At 52.1% G+C, this 17,364-nt stretch overlaps 9 protein-coding genes across 9 annotated transcripts; 5 read left to right on the top strand and 4 right to left on the bottom strand.

Moving 5' to 3' along the window:
• Positions 1–245: 245 nt before the first annotated feature.
• ptpA (uncharacterized protein) lies at positions 246–2,610 on the bottom strand (the record flags this gene model as incomplete). Its single annotated transcript, XM_057152843.1, has 3 exons — positions 246–983; positions 1,046–2,037; positions 2,115–2,610. 3 exons carry the CDS (start codon positions 2,608–2,610, stop codon positions 246–248), a joined length of 2,226 nt encoding a protein of 741 aa, XP_057007181.1.
• Positions 2,611–4,123: 1,513 nt separating this feature from the next.
• N7473_006902 (cytochrome c oxidase assembly protein COX16) lies at positions 4,124–4,598 on the bottom strand (the record flags this gene model as incomplete). Its single annotated transcript, XM_057152842.1, has 2 exons — positions 4,124–4,204; positions 4,275–4,598. The coding sequence occupies 2 exons, from the start codon at positions 4,596–4,598 to the stop codon at positions 4,124–4,126; spliced, it is 405 nt and encodes a 134-aa protein (XP_057007180.1).
• Positions 4,599–5,051: 453 nt separating this feature from the next.
• N7473_006901 (Nucleoporin NIC96) lies at positions 5,052–5,700 on the top strand (the record flags this gene model as incomplete). The annotated part of the gene is made up of 2 exons (XM_057152841.1): positions 5,052–5,563; positions 5,637–5,700. The coding sequence occupies 2 exons, from the start codon at positions 5,052–5,054 to the stop codon at positions 5,698–5,700; spliced, it is 576 nt and encodes a 191-aa protein (XP_057007179.1).
• A 14-nt stretch (positions 5,701–5,714) lies between these two features.
• Positions 5,715–8,540, top strand: nic96 (linker nucleoporin NIC96; the record flags this gene model as incomplete). Its single annotated transcript, XM_057152840.1, has 4 exons — positions 5,715–6,284; positions 6,345–7,332; positions 7,430–8,154; positions 8,214–8,540. The coding sequence occupies 4 exons, from the start codon at positions 5,715–5,717 to the stop codon at positions 8,538–8,540; spliced, it is 2,610 nt and encodes an 869-aa protein (XP_057007178.1).
• Positions 8,541–9,088: 548 nt separating this feature from the next.
• N7473_006899 (RibD family protein) lies at positions 9,089–10,951 on the top strand (the record flags this gene model as incomplete). Its single annotated transcript, XM_057152839.1, has 1 exon — positions 9,089–10,951. The coding sequence occupies one exon, from the start codon at positions 9,089–9,091 to the stop codon at positions 10,949–10,951; it is 1,863 nt and encodes a 620-aa protein (XP_057007177.1).
• A 525-nt stretch (positions 10,952–11,476) lies between these two features.
• Positions 11,477–13,748, top strand: N7473_006898 (RCC1-like domain-containing protein; the record flags this gene model as incomplete). The annotated part of the gene is made up of 2 exons (XM_057152838.1): positions 11,477–12,496; positions 12,572–13,748. 2 exons carry the CDS (start codon positions 11,477–11,479, stop codon positions 13,388–13,390), a joined length of 1,839 nt encoding a protein of 612 aa, XP_057007176.1. The 3' UTR covers positions 13,391–13,748.
• A 41-nt stretch (positions 13,749–13,789) lies between these two features.
• N7473_006897 (Chromosome segregation in meiosis protein 3) lies at positions 13,790–14,808 on the bottom strand. Its single transcript, XM_057152837.1, has 3 exons — positions 14,514–14,808; positions 14,370–14,448; positions 13,790–14,301 (listed from the first exon to the last, which is right to left on the bottom strand). Exons 1-3 carry the CDS (start codon positions 14,726–14,728, stop codon positions 13,813–13,815), a joined length of 783 nt encoding a protein of 260 aa, XP_057007175.1. The 5' UTR covers positions 14,729–14,808; the 3' UTR covers positions 13,790–13,812.
• Positions 14,809–14,980: 172 nt separating this feature from the next.
• N7473_006896 (putative NADH-ubiquinone oxidoreductase 21 kDa subunit) lies at positions 14,981–15,790 on the top strand (the record flags this gene model as incomplete). The annotated part of the gene is made up of 5 exons (XM_057152836.1): positions 14,981–15,040; positions 15,103–15,119; positions 15,183–15,388; positions 15,447–15,649; positions 15,716–15,790. 5 exons carry the CDS (start codon positions 14,981–14,983, stop codon positions 15,788–15,790), a joined length of 561 nt encoding a protein of 186 aa, XP_057007174.1.
• Positions 15,791–16,054: 264 nt separating this feature from the next.
• N7473_006895 (nucleoside deaminase) lies at positions 16,055–17,100 on the bottom strand (the record flags this gene model as incomplete). Its single annotated transcript, XM_057152835.1, has 6 exons — positions 16,055–16,158; positions 16,220–16,317; positions 16,378–16,586; positions 16,652–16,756; positions 16,812–16,917; positions 17,081–17,100. 6 exons carry the CDS (start codon positions 17,098–17,100, stop codon positions 16,055–16,057), a joined length of 642 nt encoding a protein of 213 aa, XP_057007173.1.
• Positions 17,101–17,364: the final 264 nt, after the last annotated feature.

Here is a 17,364-nt window from a genome sequence, read left to right as displayed (position 1 = left end):
ACGATCTATTACGAATAGAAGCACTTACAAGAGGCATCAAACACAAAGTCGTCATTAATGAGAAAAAAGTCAAAATTCGTTGCTTTCATGCATATATCCAGCTGACCTCTTTCCCAGGCCAAACGCCCACAATGCAAGTACAGAAAGAATCAATTCGAGGGCCCGAAACAATAAAACCTGGGTATCCGCTATCATCATGGAGAGAGAGGAGAAAGGAGAAGAGAGGTCTTTCACCGCGATTACGTTTAATCATCCTCGTCATCCATCCGGGAGACGAGCCACTCGAGCACGCTCTCATAACAGAGCACGAACTGACTCAGATTCTGAACCATGCTGGGTCGTTGAGTCCGGAAGTCTTCCACAGTCTTGACGATCAGGTCGAGACTCGGGTTTTGGAGAGCATCAAAGTTGGAGTCCTCGCTGCTCATGCGTTGTCGCTTGAGCATATCGAGCACGCTGTCGACGGTGCAGAAGGTTCCTGTGCGCCCACAGCCTGCGCTGCAGTGGACCAGGACCGGTCGCTGGCCTTTTGGCTCGGCATCTTGGTTTCCGAATTTGGAGGTGCTCGTGGACCGGATCACCTTGTTACATTGCTCAATCAGGTTCAGGAGGTGGGCTGGTTGGGAGGTCGTTCCAAAGTCGGGCCAGTAGGGGTATTGAAGCTGAGTGATATCCCGAAGAGGTTGGAATGGGAATGCGGTATGATAGAGACTGAAGTGTCGTACGATGATGACCGGGTTTTCATTCGACTCATCCGTCCTTTGTGCTTGCTGGCTAGACCCGAGAGGAGATTTTGCCGTCGGGTCAATGGATCGGTCCTTGGTATCCACGTTGATGAATCTCTCTGAGTAAGCCTTGACCTTGAAAGGGCCATAATCTCCCGACTTCCAGTAGGGATGGCACTTGGTCTGGCCTCGCTCAACCTCGGCGGTCAAAGAAACGAGCAGTCGAACGTCTTGTTCCCATACTACGCGCCAAAAGTCCTGTATACCCGGTGTCAGTAATTGGCGATAGAGAACAAAAGAAGAACAAGAGGACTACTCACATTGAAGGTATCAGGTACTGGAGCCTGTGTGGCGATGTAACGCCGGTTACTGAACTCAGCCTGGATATGATTGGCATTCACATAGTCACAGCCCCCAGACGGAATCCCTTCAAGCCGGACGCGAGAATGGTCAAATGGATAAATGTCGTTGTAGCGGTTCTTCGTGCCTTTCTCAATTCCGGCGACGCGATATTTCTTGGTAGCCCCACCAGTAGACGCCGAGCTTCCTTCGTACGTCAACGCCTGCTTCATTCGTTCCAATTCCCTCTTCTCCAGGTCCAAGAACTTCTCGGAGAGACGGTGTCCCTGATCCTTGACATCCGAGGCTTCTCGTAACCATGGAGGAAGTTCCTGTCGTTGTGTTTCTGTTAAACCATCTGGTAGCTTCAATGGTATTTGGCCGACTCCTCCCATGAGATCCATATTCTGTCGAATGTTGCCAAAGAAAGGATTAGCGGCGGATGAGGATGCGGGCAGTGCGCAACCCCCGACAACGGGAGCAATAGAGTTTAGATCGATGCTCATTGGGGAGCGTTTCTTCTTCGGCGATGGTCCTGCCGTCTGTGCCTGTGGTCGGCGAACGAGTTGCGGGTATTGGCTGGAAAAAGCCTTGAACCCTCCCTGCAAGATCAAACCCTCCCCTTCCCAGTTTTCTGCCTGAAACTTGGTGATGACATGCCCCAAGGGAACGGCATCCTTGACATCTGATGTAGCAGAGTCATAGACAATAATCGTAGTACACTCTCGCCATCGAGCAAAGTTTCCTTTATCATCGTCAGAGGTGAAGGTTTTCTCGAGTTTCTGTGTGTCGAACGAGCGACGTTTGAGAAGGGTAGTAGGGATGCATAAATTCAAAGAGCCAGTGATGTTGGACTGGGAGAAATGGGCATATGGGCGAACGTCCAGAAGCAAAACCTTCTGTGACTTGGACTTGATGAGCTCAGCACAACGCTCAGCTGTGATCCATCGAGATGGTATGGATGATCCGTCATCTAGCGATAGCAAGGTTAGCATGTCAATAAGGTCCTTGGTGGGGATATCAACATGGCTTGTCGAAGGGAGGGCTCACCTGATGACGCAGCCCCTGGATTCTGTCCAGGCTTGATGCAATAACCACTCGGGGATCCCTGTACCCGGTTGTTTGCTAGCCCACCCGTCGTCGGGGGATGGGAGGTCCTCAACCATGTTCGGTTAGCCGGTGAATCTCCGTTTGTAGAGAAACTTTGCAGAGCCGACTCGCGTCGCCCTTTGTCAACCTCCGACTCGGATCTCAGGAGGGTTGACAGATTCTCTGATACCGGCTCCTGGACGTAGAGTTGAAGTTTGGGACTTGGTAAGGAGGATTGAAATGATGCCCAGTTCCTTTGCAAGTGTGGTCCAGCATTTGAGGTGGGAGGATTGCTGGAGTGGTCCACCGTGATACCAAAGTAGTTGGGGCTGGGTCGCTCTGAACTCGTGTGCATGCTCGTCTGTGTAGGTGACAAACCAGGATGAAAAGGTTGGTTGGCTCTTCCTTGTGCACTCTGCACCCACGGTGAGGAGGGCGATCGCCCTGGACCGGTCATGATGATGACGGTCAGTCTGACTCCCACCGAGTTGGATGAAGGTGCAAGTATCGGAAAAAGCAACGATGTCTTTGCTATACCATCGGCTCAGCTTGTATGCAATTGTGTTGAAATCGATAGCCAGGAGTGCCAGGATACGGTTTTGAAGACCTGTCACCAAGATCTGGCAATCTTGAGGTCTAGAGCGAGGAAAGACACCACGACATGAACAGCAGAGCCCCGAAGTGACTGACGTAAGGCGCAGAAGAAGGAATTCGACTCAGAGGGGCAGAGAGGCGAAAAGGGGGATTAATCTAGCCCAACCTTTACTGGGGGTACATAGACAAACCAATGAAAAGTAGGGCTTCACTTTCTGAAGAGGGGAGCAGCATCAGAAGGATCGGTGTCATTCCATGATTAATAAGAAGATTAACTAAGGCACAATTGGGGGGAGGGGGCTTCCAGCCATTCCAGAAAAAAACTAAGGGCTATGACGTTATTGTGTGGGGATCACGGGTTTGGTCAGCCCTCGGTTCGGCCTAGACCCATCTGGATCACCTACGTAGTTCGACTGGATGCCTGTTGATGATTTAATTTATATGGATCTACGTTCTTGTCGGCAGAGCAAGAGTTTAAAAACAGTTTCACAGGATATATAAAAGCATGACACCATTCTCTTAAGACATATCTACCCAGGGTCACTACTTCCCAACCCCCCCAGATCAACCAAACGCTCATCGCCTGGTCTGCCGAATCCGGCCACGGTCCTGAACGCCTCCTTGTCATAGCAGTGCCCATCGAACCCTCTAGACCGATAATACGGCATAGGACATATACGATATACCCGACAGTATGGGCACTCCAACGAATCCAAAGTATTCGCGGAATGATGAACTCCCCGATATTCGCCCTCTGATCTTTACCCTTAACCGTCCTCGGCAACCGGAGAGGCAGGAGGGTCTCCGCAAAATGCTCAATACCCACTGGGAGTCCTCCACATGATCTCATCTTGACCCTTGAGTAATACCCGACGATCCAACCAGGCTAAATTTCCAGGACCTACTGCATATGTCTCCACTCCCCCTGAGAAGCATCATCTCTCAAAACACGTCAACAAATACATGACATCCCCGAGGAGCAGGAATTGACAGCTTCGAGGTTAATCCACTTTTGTCTCCCTGTCGGATGTGTTAAACACAGCCTCCGGGGGTGCAGACACAGGTACATAGGTCATGTCATCGGTGGTGCCGGCAGGAGCGTTCTTGCTTAATTGAAGCCAACGTAGGCTGACCGACGACCGGCTGAACAAGCCACATAGAAAATTCAGGATTCTGTGTTGAAGGCTGGACAGGGTCTTGAGCCATGGGTCCTGCGGACTGCGCGTGTATAGTGAGGCTTCCTCGTCAAAACCGAGATAGGGCAGCACGAACACCCACTCATCGGGCCGAGCGAGGAGACATGTCGATGACAAGTGACACACCGTGAGATCGTAGTCTCTCAGCGCTCTTCTTTCATTTTTGATTCCTAATCCATATCATATCCGACCATCAGGCTCGCCCTCGAACCGCTTGACTCGTTTTTGTTCCCAGTTGTCCAAGTCCTTCGCCATGAGTCTCTGTGAATGGGATCAGTATGCCGTCCAAGATTTGGACAATTGAACAATATTGGAGAAATAGAGCTCGTACGTAGTATTCCTCCCGTTCGTCACCAATAATTCTGCGGCGTGGGTTCCGCTTGATTCCTTCTTCTCCGTCGGGACCTTTGAGTCCCAATTCAAAAGCTTCCTCTTTGCTCATTTGTTGCACTTTGCGATCATATCTTTCGTACCGAAGGGCCGCCGCGGGCGTTAGAGCAAAAGACCCAGCCACAATGACGGCCATGAACGGAAGGCCGAAGAGGAGAAAAGGGTGTCGAGTTAGTCGGGCCCGGTAGAATGCACCAAGACGCTCTCCGAAGGAGGAGGATGCGGTGGTCGCTCGACGGAATGTTTTGGACTGAAAGGTAGGCATTGTGTGATAGCGACTCCTGTAGACCAAAACAAGAGGTGCAGTCAAGTAAAAAAAGGAACAAGGTTCAATCTAAAGTGGTGCCATTTCCAGGCCGGGGAAAGATGAAGACTAAATTGGGCGGAGAATTGATTGTCCGAGATGCCGGGATTGAATTGTTTGGGCCGCGCATCGCAAGCAATGAGCTTCTTCAAAGCTGACCTTTTTTAAATTCGGAACTGGGTCCTACTGGCGGAGACGCAAAGGTCTTTGAGGACTGCCTGAAACGGAATCTGAAGGCTGCAGTCTGTCCACATTGGACTTGTTTGGTCTTTTTGTCCAGCTCCTAAGGCATTCGCGACCTCAATTTTTCTTCCCCCCTCCTCAGCAACGCCGCCTAGAGAACCCCCTCTCGTCGAGGTCCACCAATCGATACAGATCAGAGCTAGCTAGTCACACTAAGCTTGCTACTAGATCATGAGTTCTAACACAAGCTCTCTCTTCGGAGGAGGAGCCAGCAGTTTCGGGTCCACAACAAACCAACGCCCAAACTTGTTCGGCTCAACCATCAACGCGCCCAGCACCTTTGGAAACACCTCGACTGCACCGGCACAGAGTACCCAACCCTCTTCCTTGTTTGGGCAGAGTCAGGCCCAGCCCCAGCAACCAGCTCAATCCTCTTCCTTGTTTGGGCAGAGCCAAGCTCAAGCTCAGCAACCAGCTCAATCCTCGCTATTCGGTCAGCCCCAGCCGCAGGCTAGCACCGCGCAAGCCCCAGGACAAGCCTCGACTCAAGGGACCCAGCCGGCATTCTTCAACAGCCTCTTGGAACGGGGTAAGAAGCGGCCACTGTCTGCTACTGTGCAGAGCGGCAACTTCGAAGATGTTCCCAGTCTTCAATTGGGCCTGGATGACATTCGGAGAAAGGCTAGGGAACTAGGCACACCCGGAACCAAGGACTCTCTGCAGAAAGGCACGGCTACCAAGGCGTAAGTTGATCAATAATCTTCGTGTCTATGCTTTGATAGGTGTTGTGGTCTGATTTCGTTTTTCTCTCAACAGTCATTATCTCCTCGCCTCCTCGGGCGTTTCCCCCGGCGGGCGCTGCGAGACCTCAGATCTCTAGACCCTCAAGCTTCTATGGCCCCGGTGCGAGAACCCGACAGCTTCGACCCCGACAACCAGCGATTCTTGAGAAACATCCAGCAGCGTGGCCGGCAGGTGATGATTAACGAGAGTCTTTCTCGCGCGCAAAGAGATTTTGATACATTCTTGGAAGAGAAGGTGGACATGGACTGGGAAGAGCAGCGTCAAAAGATTTTCCAACACTTTGGGCTCTCGCAGAAAGATGCGTCCACTGCTGGTGATCTGAAATCGACCATGCGCGGTGCCTTTGGCCGATCTGCGAGACAATCCAAGCCAGCGGGAGGCCCCTCGGCTGCATCCCGCAGAAGTGTGTTTGGCCGTTCTGGTCTGGATAAATCTGTCATCGGGACACCCGGGACCGGCCTTGCCAGTCGCCAGCTTTTCGAAGACCCCGCCGAACGAGGCGAAGGACTTGCGACTTCCTCACCGGATCTCCGTTTCTTGCGGGAGAAGATGGGTCACTATGCCGAGAAGGTTCAAGATTTGAACCTCTCCCGGCTTCAGGGCAAAACGTATCCCATCCTGCACCACTTTTCGGAAGTTGAAATGCATGCCGGCGGCGATGTAAGACTTTCACTACTATCTTATAGTTTCCCTCTTTTCATATCGCTAACAATCATTCAGGTTCCTCAACAGCTACTGGCTGCATACCGCGCTTTGACAACCATCATCAAGGAAAATCCCAGCATCACTGACAAGACCGAGCCCGGTGCTGTGAGAGAACGGCAGTTTGCGGCTGACTACCTAGAGGAGTCAGTCAAGTCCTACAACTCTGTCAACCTGAAGAACAAGATCCTCGAGGGTTCAAGAACTTTCTTGGAGAAGACGTTTTTCAGCGAGGTGGAGAACGCCATTGCTAAAAACCCACGAGAAGCCCAATTGGGCGGCATCCCGAGTACTATCAACAAGATTCGGGCATACATTCGCCTCCGCGCCGCGAGGAAAGACTTGGCCCCCGATGGAACCGAACTTCAGATGGTTAATGGCGACTATTGTTGGATTTTGATCTTCTACCTGCTTCGTTGTGGATTTGTTCAGGAGGCGGCCACCTATGCGACCAATGATCCTGGGTTCCGGTCACTGGATCAGAAGTTCGTGACATATTTGACAACCTATGTGCAGGATAAACGTCTTCAGCGGGACTTGCAGCAGAGAATCAATGGCGAGTACCAGCAACGACTGCGAAACGCGCCAGAGGGCACAGTCGACCCTTATCGTATGGCTTGCTACAAGATTATTGGCCGCTGTGACCTGTCCCGACGTCGTCTGGAAGGTATTAACCAAAGTGTTGAGGATTGGATGTGGCTACAGTTCAGTCTCGCTCGGGAAGATGACCGTGCTGAGGAGGTCGCGGGTGACGTCTTTGGTCTGGAGGATATCCAGACGGATATTGCTGAGATTGGACAGAGAGTTTTCACCAAGGGCCAGGGCCAGGATGCCCCCGGTGGCTATGGAACTTTCTTCCTCCTTCAGATTCTGGGTGGCATGTTCGAACAGGCTGTGGCTTATCTCGGCACCTATGCTCCCGTGACTGCTGTTCACTTTGCTATCGCGTTGGCTTATTATGGCCTGCTGCGTGTTTCTGACTTTTACACTTCTGGAGAAGAGATCCGTAAGTTTCAAACCTCAGCGCGCGGAAAATTTTCGCGGCGTACGATATTTGGCTCAACACTGTTTGTGTTTTGACTGACAATTGTCCCCCTCTGTAGTGTCGTTCACGGTGAAGCAATACCCCCAGATCAACTTTGGATATCTCATCACCCAGTACACGCGGGAATTCCGAACCGGTTACGTTGAAGCTGCCATTGATTATTTCACCCTGATCTGCTTGAATGCAGACCTCGGGGGCGCTCTTGGCAAGTCTCAGTCGTCGGTTTGCCATGAAGCTCTCCGTGAGTTCATTCTTGAGACCAGAGACTTTGCCAAGTTGCTGGGAGATATTCGCGATGACGGCACCCGAATCAAGGGTATTATTGAGCAGCGCCTTGATTTGATCAACCTCGCCGATCAGGAGGATTTCCTGAAGAACATCACCATCCAAGCTGCTGGCGTGGCAGATGACAAGGGTCTGATCACCGACGCAGTGCTTTTGTATCACTTGGCAGAGAATTATGACCGTGTCATTGATATCATCAACCGTGCTCTGTCAGATGCGATCGCGATCGAGCTGGGAGGAACCATGCCCAAGTTGCAGCCCCTCCGCCCACGACTTCAAGAGGGCCAGCCAGGCCCCATCGACCCGGGCAGCAGCCTCAGCTTGACATCTGTTGACGACCCGGTCGAGCTTGGCAAGACCATGATCAGCCTCTACGATGGGAAGCCGATGTACTATGAACAGATCCGTCCCATCAACCGGGATTCCTGTGGCCTTCTTCTTCGTATGTTGACGGCCAAGCATGAAGTTGAGGCCGGACGATGGGCCCCCGCACTCGATGTAAATCTACCCCCTTCTTTAGTAGCATGTGTACATTCTTGATGCTAACTTTTACATAGGCTATCAACGCATTGGGCATCCTTCCTCTGCAGGCCCAGGGTGTCATGCAAAAGGTCCGCAGCGCAGCGCAGGCTTTCTCATCTTTGCCGGAGATCATTTCTCGCAACATTGGACATGTTATCATGTGGAGCATTGCGTGTATCGGAAACGAACGTCGCCGGCAGACGAGCGGTCCGTACGAGACCGATATGCACCAAGGCTTTGCGGACCAATTGTTGGTTATGGCTAAGGATTTGATGATCTTCTCTGGTATGGTGAAGTACAAGCTGCCTCCCAAGGTTTACGAGGCTCTTGCTCGTGCTGGGGCGGATATTGGCGCGTACTAGGGAACTAGTTGGCTGAGTTCATGTACTCTTCTGTTTATTAAGTAATACAGAGTCCTCTTTCCTTAGACAACGGGTTTTTTCCCCCTAAATCAAGGCTGTGTATCTGGTCTTGGTATGACCTGCATAAATCGTGCTTCAAAAGATACTATTTACGTGTTGAAATTGCCCACTGCTTCAGCTAGATATGTATTTGCACCGATGCAGACAGCGGAAATTAGTGGTAGGCATTAAGTTGGAATCAAGAGTTCTGGCTATGTATCTTGGTTGAATTTTCAGGAAATCAACTTGAATGTTTTGATCAACAGTGACTCTTATCTATATCGAATGTCAAATTGCCGCGGTTCGTTCCCACGGATCGTTTCCGCTAAGAACGCCAAGCCTCTGGGGGGAACTTCTGCAACACGAGATCCGCTTTACACAAGCAAAGTCCCCGTTGACAGCTGATGGGGCCGCCTTTTCGATCGCGCCCAAATGTGCCCTCGCCGAAATCGACCTCGAACGGCCACTGATTGATTTCTACCCACGTCGCTGTCGGGCCGCAGCCCACCATGGACGATGTCCCTCCCCGCGCATCGGACTCGAGCGCGTCGGCGGATACGGTGAGAAGCGTTTCCATATCCCCGCACGAGGATGGACATGCCGGCGATATCGTGGAAAATCCCGACCAAGAGACCCAACTCCTACCAGATATTGTTCGAGAAGATGCAATGGACGAAGATCCTCCATCAGAGCCTGCCACGGCCCCTATAAACCTATCCGGCGCGTTGGCGAAGCAAGCACAACAAGGGAACGCCAATGAGTCCATGCTCCAGACAATTTCAACCGAGGCTGGTGAAGCTGGGCCTATGGCCCCTGGTATGCAAGCAGCTCAGAGCATGTTCGATAACCCGCCAAACCTCGCACGGATTCGCCGCGTTTTGTTCGAATGCAAAGATCCAATTGAGATCAGCTTGGAGGAATTCGAGACATACTGGCCATTCATCGATAATGTTTGGGTCAAGCAGAGGACCAATGCTAGCAAAGAGGGCCACTGTACTACGGACTATTACATGTGTCGGCTACGACGCCCGACCCATCGCACATCAGAGACTCGCCCGCTGCCAGAAGGGAAACGTCCTCGCAAGAAACGCGTGCGCGAAGGTGGTCTTTGCAATTTCCAAATCAAGGTGGTCCGGTTTGACGGTGCATATACCACGGTCACGATTGCGAGAACTCCCGGAAGTGGCAGCGTTCATTCCCATGATTTGGACTATATCGACCGAGTCAAGCGCAACTCGGGACTGATGGAGTTTGCACGCAGAGAATCTGCTAAGGGATATCTGCCTTCCTCGATTTACACCAAATTCCAGGAGGAACCAGAGAAGTTGAATGAAGCTGGAGGGCGGTTTCTCACCGTGACAGACGTGCGCAACGTTTCTGCCAAGTGGCGCATCCAAAACCCGGAGGTCAAACTTATTCCCCACGATGGGTATGAGCTGGTCAAGGGCCACGGGATTGTCAAATCCGTGAACGCCGTCAGTACCGGCGAATCTGCACAGGCCAACCCCATTCCGAATACCTCATCACCGCATCTGCCGCCGGACACGTTATCTTTCCCTAATTTCTCACTTGACTTCTTACAACCCTATTTACCTAACCACGCGGAAAAACGCGATCTGCCTCACGTCACTCTATCCTATGCATCGTCCATGGACTCCAAGATCTCCCTTCTACCTGGAATGCAGACGGTTTTATCAGGGCCTGAGGCCAAGCTCATGACCCATTATCTTCGCTCGCGCCACGATGCGATTCTCATTGGGGTTGGCACCGTCCTTGCCGATAACCCGGGCTTGAACTGTCGCCTCGAAGGAGCAGGAGGCTTTGGAGGTCTAGGACGGATGTGGCAGCCTCGTCCCGTGGTGATTGACCCCATGGGACGTTGGCCCATTCACCCAGAATGCCGCATGCTCCGAACGGCCGTGGAGGGCAAAGGCAAAGCACCGTGGGTTGTTGTATCACCAGGAGCTCAGATCAACCCTCAAAGACTGATGATGCTCAAGGGGTATGGCGGTGATTTCCTCCGTATTGTGGAATACAATCAGAACTGGCGATTACGGTGGGAAGCTGTCCTCCGAGCCCTTGCATCCGAGGGCATCAAGAGTGTCATGATTGAAGGCGGTGCCACGGTCTTGAGTGAGCTCCTGAACCCGGAGTATACCAACTTCATTGACTCGATTATCGTGACGGTGGCGCCCACGTATCTAGGTCGGGGAGGTGTGAGTGTCAGTCCGGATTCCAAGCTGGACCAAGAGGGCAAGCCCAATGCGGCGTTGAACCCTCGTGATGTCAAATGGACGCCGCTGGGCCAGAATGTTATTATGTGTGGTAACATTCGACAGCGTGAGACTGAGCGACCGGAAGATCCCGTATGATTGTGCGATGTCCTCGGTCTTTGCTTTGGTGGTACGGAGATTCGATGTGTAGAGGGGGTGAAGCAGTGTAGTAGTATAATGGTGTGATATACCCTGTAATTACGATGGCTATGACAATGACAACGAGATAATGAAACATGACAAGAAGCAGAATTAGAGCTGGAATAATAACAATAAAAACGCTGCGTATTAGGATGAGACAGATATCAGCGCAGGACCAATTTATGAGGCTGTAGGTAATATCCGACATAGCCTCATATACGCCTATATTGTTTGGAGTGGTATGATGGTGGTTATGATGGGCTAACACCTCATGGTCAGAGTGTCTACCAGAGGCAGCTGTAAATAAAACTGCGCCTGATACTCCCAGGCAACAATTGTAGAAAATGATCAAAACAAGCAACCAGGTGTAGACAATTACCGCCTTATTGGGGGATCAATAGAAAGTTCCTTTGTTTGCTGAACAATAAGCGGTTTAGTGCCTGATCTTTTTTTTCTGCCGCTGCCTTCGGGAGGCCGGGGGGAATGCCGCATTATTTATTGATCTCCCACGTTTCCCGGCACCACTCTGTCGCGTCTTTTTTTTCCTCTCTCAATTCACACTCATCTCTCAATTCCGCTTCCCCCTTTCTCACTTTACCTCCCTACATTCCTACTAACACCATGCCTCCCAAGAAGAAGAATGCCGACCCTGCTCCGGCTGCTAAGCCAAAGGCTCCAGCGGCCAAAACCACCACCAAACCTGCAGCCAAAGCTGCATCCAAGCCTGGCCGCCCCAAGAAGACCGACACCGAGCCAGCCCCTAAGAGCACCAAGGCCACGGTGAAGAAGGTTACCAAGAAGGTGACCAAGGAGTCCGCCCCTGCTGCCTCCGCCGGCGCGTCGAAGACCAAGGCGCAGCCCACCAAGAGAGAGCCCGCAAAGAAGACCACGGCCAAGGCCTCCACCACCATGTCAACCACCGCGTCTAAGAAGCGCAAGGCCGAGGAGGCCGAGGAGGAGAAGCCTCGCGCGCCCAAGAAGCCTCGCGTCATCCGCGAGCCCAAGCCCAAGATCGTCAAGCCCAAAGTCGTCATCAACGAGGTGCCCACGACGCGCCTGAACGTTTTCGTCTGCGGTGAGGGTAGCTCCGGTGAGCTGGGCCTGGGTGCCGCCAAAAACGCCATCGACGTGAAGCGGCCCCGTTTGAACAAGTTCCTGGACGCCCAGGAGGTGGGTGTTGTTCAGATCGCCGTCGGAGGCATGCACTGCCTGGCACTCACCCACGACAACAAGATCTTCACGTGGGGCGTCAATGATCAAGGCGCACTCGGCCGCGATACCACCTGGGACGGCGGCTACAAGGAGATCAAGGAGAACGCTGGAAGTGACTCGGACTCGGAGGACGAAGACGACAGCGGGCTGAACCCCCGGGAGTCGACTCCCACAGCCATTCCCTCCAGCGAGTTCCCTGAAGAGACCGTTTTTGTTGCTGTTGCCGCTGCCGATAGCGCCAGCTTTGCGCTGACCGACGATGGTCAGGTCTACGGTTGGGGAACTTTCCGAGTAAGTTGATATTCTTTCATTTCTTCTCTAGCTTGGTCTCATCATACTAATCATCGATTTTTCTGGGTTCAACAGAGCAACGACGGCATCTTGGGCTTTGATCCGGAGCACCGCGTTCAGACCACTCCCGTCCTCATCCCCGCCCTCAAGAAGATCAAGCAGCTGGCTTGCGGTGCCAACCATGTCCTCGCTCTGAACGACCGCGGCAGCGTCTTTTCCTGGGGTTCTGGTCAACAGAACCAACTCGGTCGCCGTATTGTGGAGCGCAACAAGCTCCACGGTCTTCAGCCTCGTGAGTTTGGCCTGCGCAAGAACATTGTTCACGTGGGCTCTGGCTCCTACCACTCCTTCGCCGTGCACGCCAACGGCACGGTCTACGCCTGGGGTCTGAACAGTTTCGGTGCGACTGGTATCAAGGACAACGCTGGTGACGACGAAGCCGCCATTCCTCACCCAATCCCCGTTGAATCTCTCTCCAATCAGGACATTACCCAGCTCTGCGGTGGAGCTCACCACTCGATTGCCCGCACTAAGGATGGCAAATGCTTGGTTTGGGGTCGCGTCGATGGTCACCAGAGTGGCCTGAAGGTCGACTCTCTCCCCGAGGACTCTCTCATCAAGGACACTCGCGGACGTCCCCGCATTCTCATCGAGCCCACCCAAGTCCCGGGCATCAACGCTGTCGCCGTCGCTGCCGCTTCCGACCACTCCCTCGCCATCGACGCTGATGGTCGTGCTTGGTCTTGGGGTTTCTCCGCTACCTACCAGACTGGACAAGGCACTCAGGATGATATTGAGGTCGCTACCAAGATCGACAACACCGCCACCCGCGACCGCAAGCTGAACTGGGCTGGTGCCGGTGGTCAGTTCTCCGTCTTCACCGATGCTGCGTGAAGCTGATCCTCTTCTCACTTCCCTGTTTCTGGTACCACCCTGATGACCTCGCTCGGCGCTTCTATGATATAGTGGGGGAAGTCTTGTTTGATTAATACTTTTCCTTTCTCATGGTCTCTGCTTCACTGATGCAAATGATATTTCCCGAGGGTTGTATTTTTCTTTCTTTTTTTCTTCTGGGTTTCCGAATTTTCTGTTATCATCGTTCGGCGCATGCAAGTGAAATTCCTTCCACCCCTGAGGATTTGTTCAGGCATGTCAAAATAATATCTCTAGAATCTGTTCTCTGCTCTACTCAATGATCTCGATGTTCTAGACGAAATCCGTCTAGCTATGTCATAATACTCAATGAAATTTGGTACATTATGATATTGCAATTCATTCTTATCATTATTAAAAGTACAGTACTTTGATGGTCCACACTACAATCCCAAGTCATTCATAGCTTCGTATTCAGCATCAAAATCATCAAACTCAGTGTTTTGGGGTCTTGAAGCTGGTTCGGGCATTCCAGACATGACCTCCTCTTGCTCCCGGAGAAGATCTTCCAGATCATCGTCATCGGGCTCGGGATGACTGACTGGTGGCCTATTCTCGGCTTCAGGATCCGGCATGAACAGGTCATCGCCATCTGATCCCACCTGGTTGGATCCAGACGGGGCAGGCGCTGAGGTTTCTGTTTTATCTGCGCCATTTTGATCGGAGGGCCTCGTAGGAAAATCAGGCATAATGATTGTATCACCGAACGGCTTCGGTTTCTCCTCCTCGATCCATTCTCGTCTCATAACTTGCATGCGTTTGGTATGGCCCAATTTCTCAATAATGCTCAAGCCGTCTGCGAAGTTGGCGCGTGGGTAGAGGTCGTCTAGCCATAGCTGGTAGAAGTTCAATAGTCGTTCAGCGTCTTGGAACTATAGAAACGGAAAAATCGAGTAAGCTTCAGTGGCATTGCTATCGAATCTTTGGCAAAGAAACTTACCTCGTATCCCTTGCCCTTGAGTCTGAGCTTGCGCTTCGCTGTGCGGCGTAGCTTGGGGATTCCGGGCTGTGATAATAGGCTGTAATAAACACGTTAGTCTGGAATGTCTCTCTAGGCTGAGCGGGGAGGAGTTGGAGGGCGTACCGGGCCTCGTCGAGCTTGGGTGCGGGTTGTCTTTTCTTGGTGACTTTGACTTCCTCGTCAAGTCCAAGTCCTAGTGATGTGGGATCGCCCGTGGTCGGTTTGGGTGCATTGGTGGTAGGTGGAGGGTTGGGTTGGATGTCCTCGAGGCCGACATCGTAGTCGAAAAGGTCATCCACATTGGTGGAAGAGTGGCCAGGTTCTGGTGTGGCTTCCATTGTAGCGAGCTGTAATCCTTTCAGTAGTCTAGGACTTTGGTGCTTCAATTCTTCAATGCGATGGACGGATGCGATCACCATAGAACGCGTCTGAAGGTCCATTGACCGCGCCGAGTAATCAGCAAAGGCGATTGGCTGCGGCGGTGCTGCCCGCCCGGAGTGCGCTAAACCCAAAACAGCCTAGTGGCCTCCTCCCTCCAACTTCCGAACTTCGAACTTCGACTCTGCACAACAATCCCCACCAACAGCATCATGGCTTCCGACCACAGCACAGCCATTGTGCCCCCTAAGCGGGCTGTTACTGATTACCCGGTACGAATTGGTTCTCTCTAGTGCCTTGAAGATCCCTAGCTAATCACCTTCTCTCCCCGCAGCTGATTGATTCCGACCCGTACGATATCCGATACTCCCCCGAGGCTTTCCCTTGAATCGAGAACTCACCAGCTTTATCTAGGCATTTGCGCCGGGTTTTCGGATATGCCCGCCCTACCGATTATGCTGTTGCCGGTGCAGCTGCGTCCGTCTCCCCCATTGCCTTCTGGGTTATGGAGCGAGTGAGCCCGTCGCATGTTGGTCGTGGTGGCTTCTCCCCAGTGATGCGCCTGGCCACTGCTGTCGGTCTCCTCGGTGGTCTTCACGTCCTGTACCAGCGCTCTTGCCGTATGTTTATGGAGGTTTCTAATCTGGGGTTTGATTGAGTGACTGACACCTATTACAGAGCGTTTCTACGGATTCACTGAGAACACCCGGGAAGTCGAGATGGATATGCGCGAGATGGTTGACAAGGTGAAGAAGGGCGAGCCCCTGTACGGCACATCCCAGGTGTCTTCCTATCTCCAGGGTGTTGCTGCCCGCAACTCGCGGTACTCCCAGCTGTTCATCCACGTCCTGCCGTGGATCAACCTCGTCAACCACGACCAGGTTAGTTTCTATCATGCTCTATTCTCCGGGACATTAGTCGTGGCTCATACTGACTTTTCGAATTAGCACGGTGTCGACACTGCCAAATACTACCAGCAAGCGGAGCGTGAATTGGAAGCAGAGCGTTTGAGCAAGGCCTGATTATTTGCCCTATAAAGAGCTCTACGGTACCACCCACGAAGGTGGACTGGGAGTTGCACAAGTTTTGTACACATATCCTTTTGTGTTTTTTCATTTCCCTTCCAGGCGCAATTTGCAATTAAAACAATTATCTGTTCTTATCCGGCATTCCTCGCAGCCCTCGCAGTGGGAATACTTGTAAACCTGGATCCATTTCCTTAACTCCTGATAATGCGCACGCAAAAGCGTCCAGACCAAAGCACAAATATGGAACTGCCTCTCCTTCTAAGAGCATGGCAGTGTCTCATTCCCATTTCCGGGCGGGATCTCGCGCAGCTTGTCAAATGCAGTGTTGAGCTCGCGGTTCTTCTTGGGACGTGGGTTGGGTGCTGGCGAGGGATGTTAGCACTGCGGGGGATATTCATGCTGAGACTCTTGAGCTCGACTAACCCTTGTCATTCTCTTGGATGTAGAAGCGGCGCAGGAGCATGACGGCTTCCTTCTGGAACAGTCCACCATACACCGGGTAGGTAGGGTCGATGGAAGGGCTGTTAAAATGGTCAGTAAGCAGTTAAGAGCCTCAAAGTAAGAGAGATTCTATCACTAACTCGGAATGAATGGTCAGAACACCGCCGGTGCCTCCAAACCGGTCATTGGCACAACCAAAGTACACACAACGAATGCGGTACTGCTTGAGGGCTGAGGCACACATGACACAGGGCTCGACGGTCACGTAGAGATCGGTAGACTGGAGAGCAGACTTGGGGTAGTTCTGGAGCATCTCCGCGATGGCCAGAAACTCGGCGTGGCGGGTTCCCTGGTGGGCTTTTAGTATTCGAAAGTTTCTTTATTTCTTCAGCTAGAGGGGAGGTGATCTCTTACATTCATCGAACGGTTGGTATCGTTCATGCCCCGGCCGACGACCTGGTCATTGTAGACCAGGACACAACCGACAGGAGTCTCACCATGCTTGAGGGCTGTCTCTCCCTGACAGTAGCTGTCAGTCGTTCGAACTTGATCAGCAAAAAAAATAGTAGCTTACCATCTTCAACGCCTCCTTCATCCAGTGGGCATGCTTGGGGTTCTCGGAAAATACCGAGGGGATTTGGGTCTCCATCGGGTCGTCCGTGGTGGCGTCGAAGTCTTTTCTGGGGGATATGATGTATGTTAGAGGAGAGGAAGATGGGACGCAAAGAAAAGAAAGACGTGCTGCACCCTGCCTTTGTTTAAAAGACAAGGCGGAGGCACGTGCCAGAAAAAGGACGAGGTTGAAGAATCATGAGGGGAATGGGGATTTCCATAGAAGCTCACAAGCAAAAGTCAGAAGCCATGGCGAAATGTAAGGGAAATCTTCCCTGTGCTTCGATTGGGAGATAATTGTATAGTCCCTATTCAATAGGCCTTCTCTTATAATGATAAAAATGGTTCACATCAACGTGAATGCCCATTGCTCCTGTGTGTAGTCATCTATAAGCACTCTTTACTTTTATGTCCTGAGGATTTCGACGGAAGAGGCAAAAGTGGTGGTGGGAAATTGGTGGCCTGAGGTGTCCATGACATCCTTATCGTTATCGGCAGCGCGTATTGGCGGCTCT

Source organism: Penicillium subrubescens, assembly GCF_028828155.1.
Source record: "Penicillium subrubescens strain IBT 31985 chromosome Unknown utg000005l_segment0_segment0, whole genome shotgun sequence".
Taxonomy (NCBI): Eukaryota; Fungi; Ascomycota; class Eurotiomycetes; order Eurotiales; family Aspergillaceae; genus Penicillium; species Penicillium subrubescens.
The sequence above is the reverse complement of the archived record's forward strand: the minus strand, read 5'-3'. Positions and strand labels throughout refer to the sequence as shown.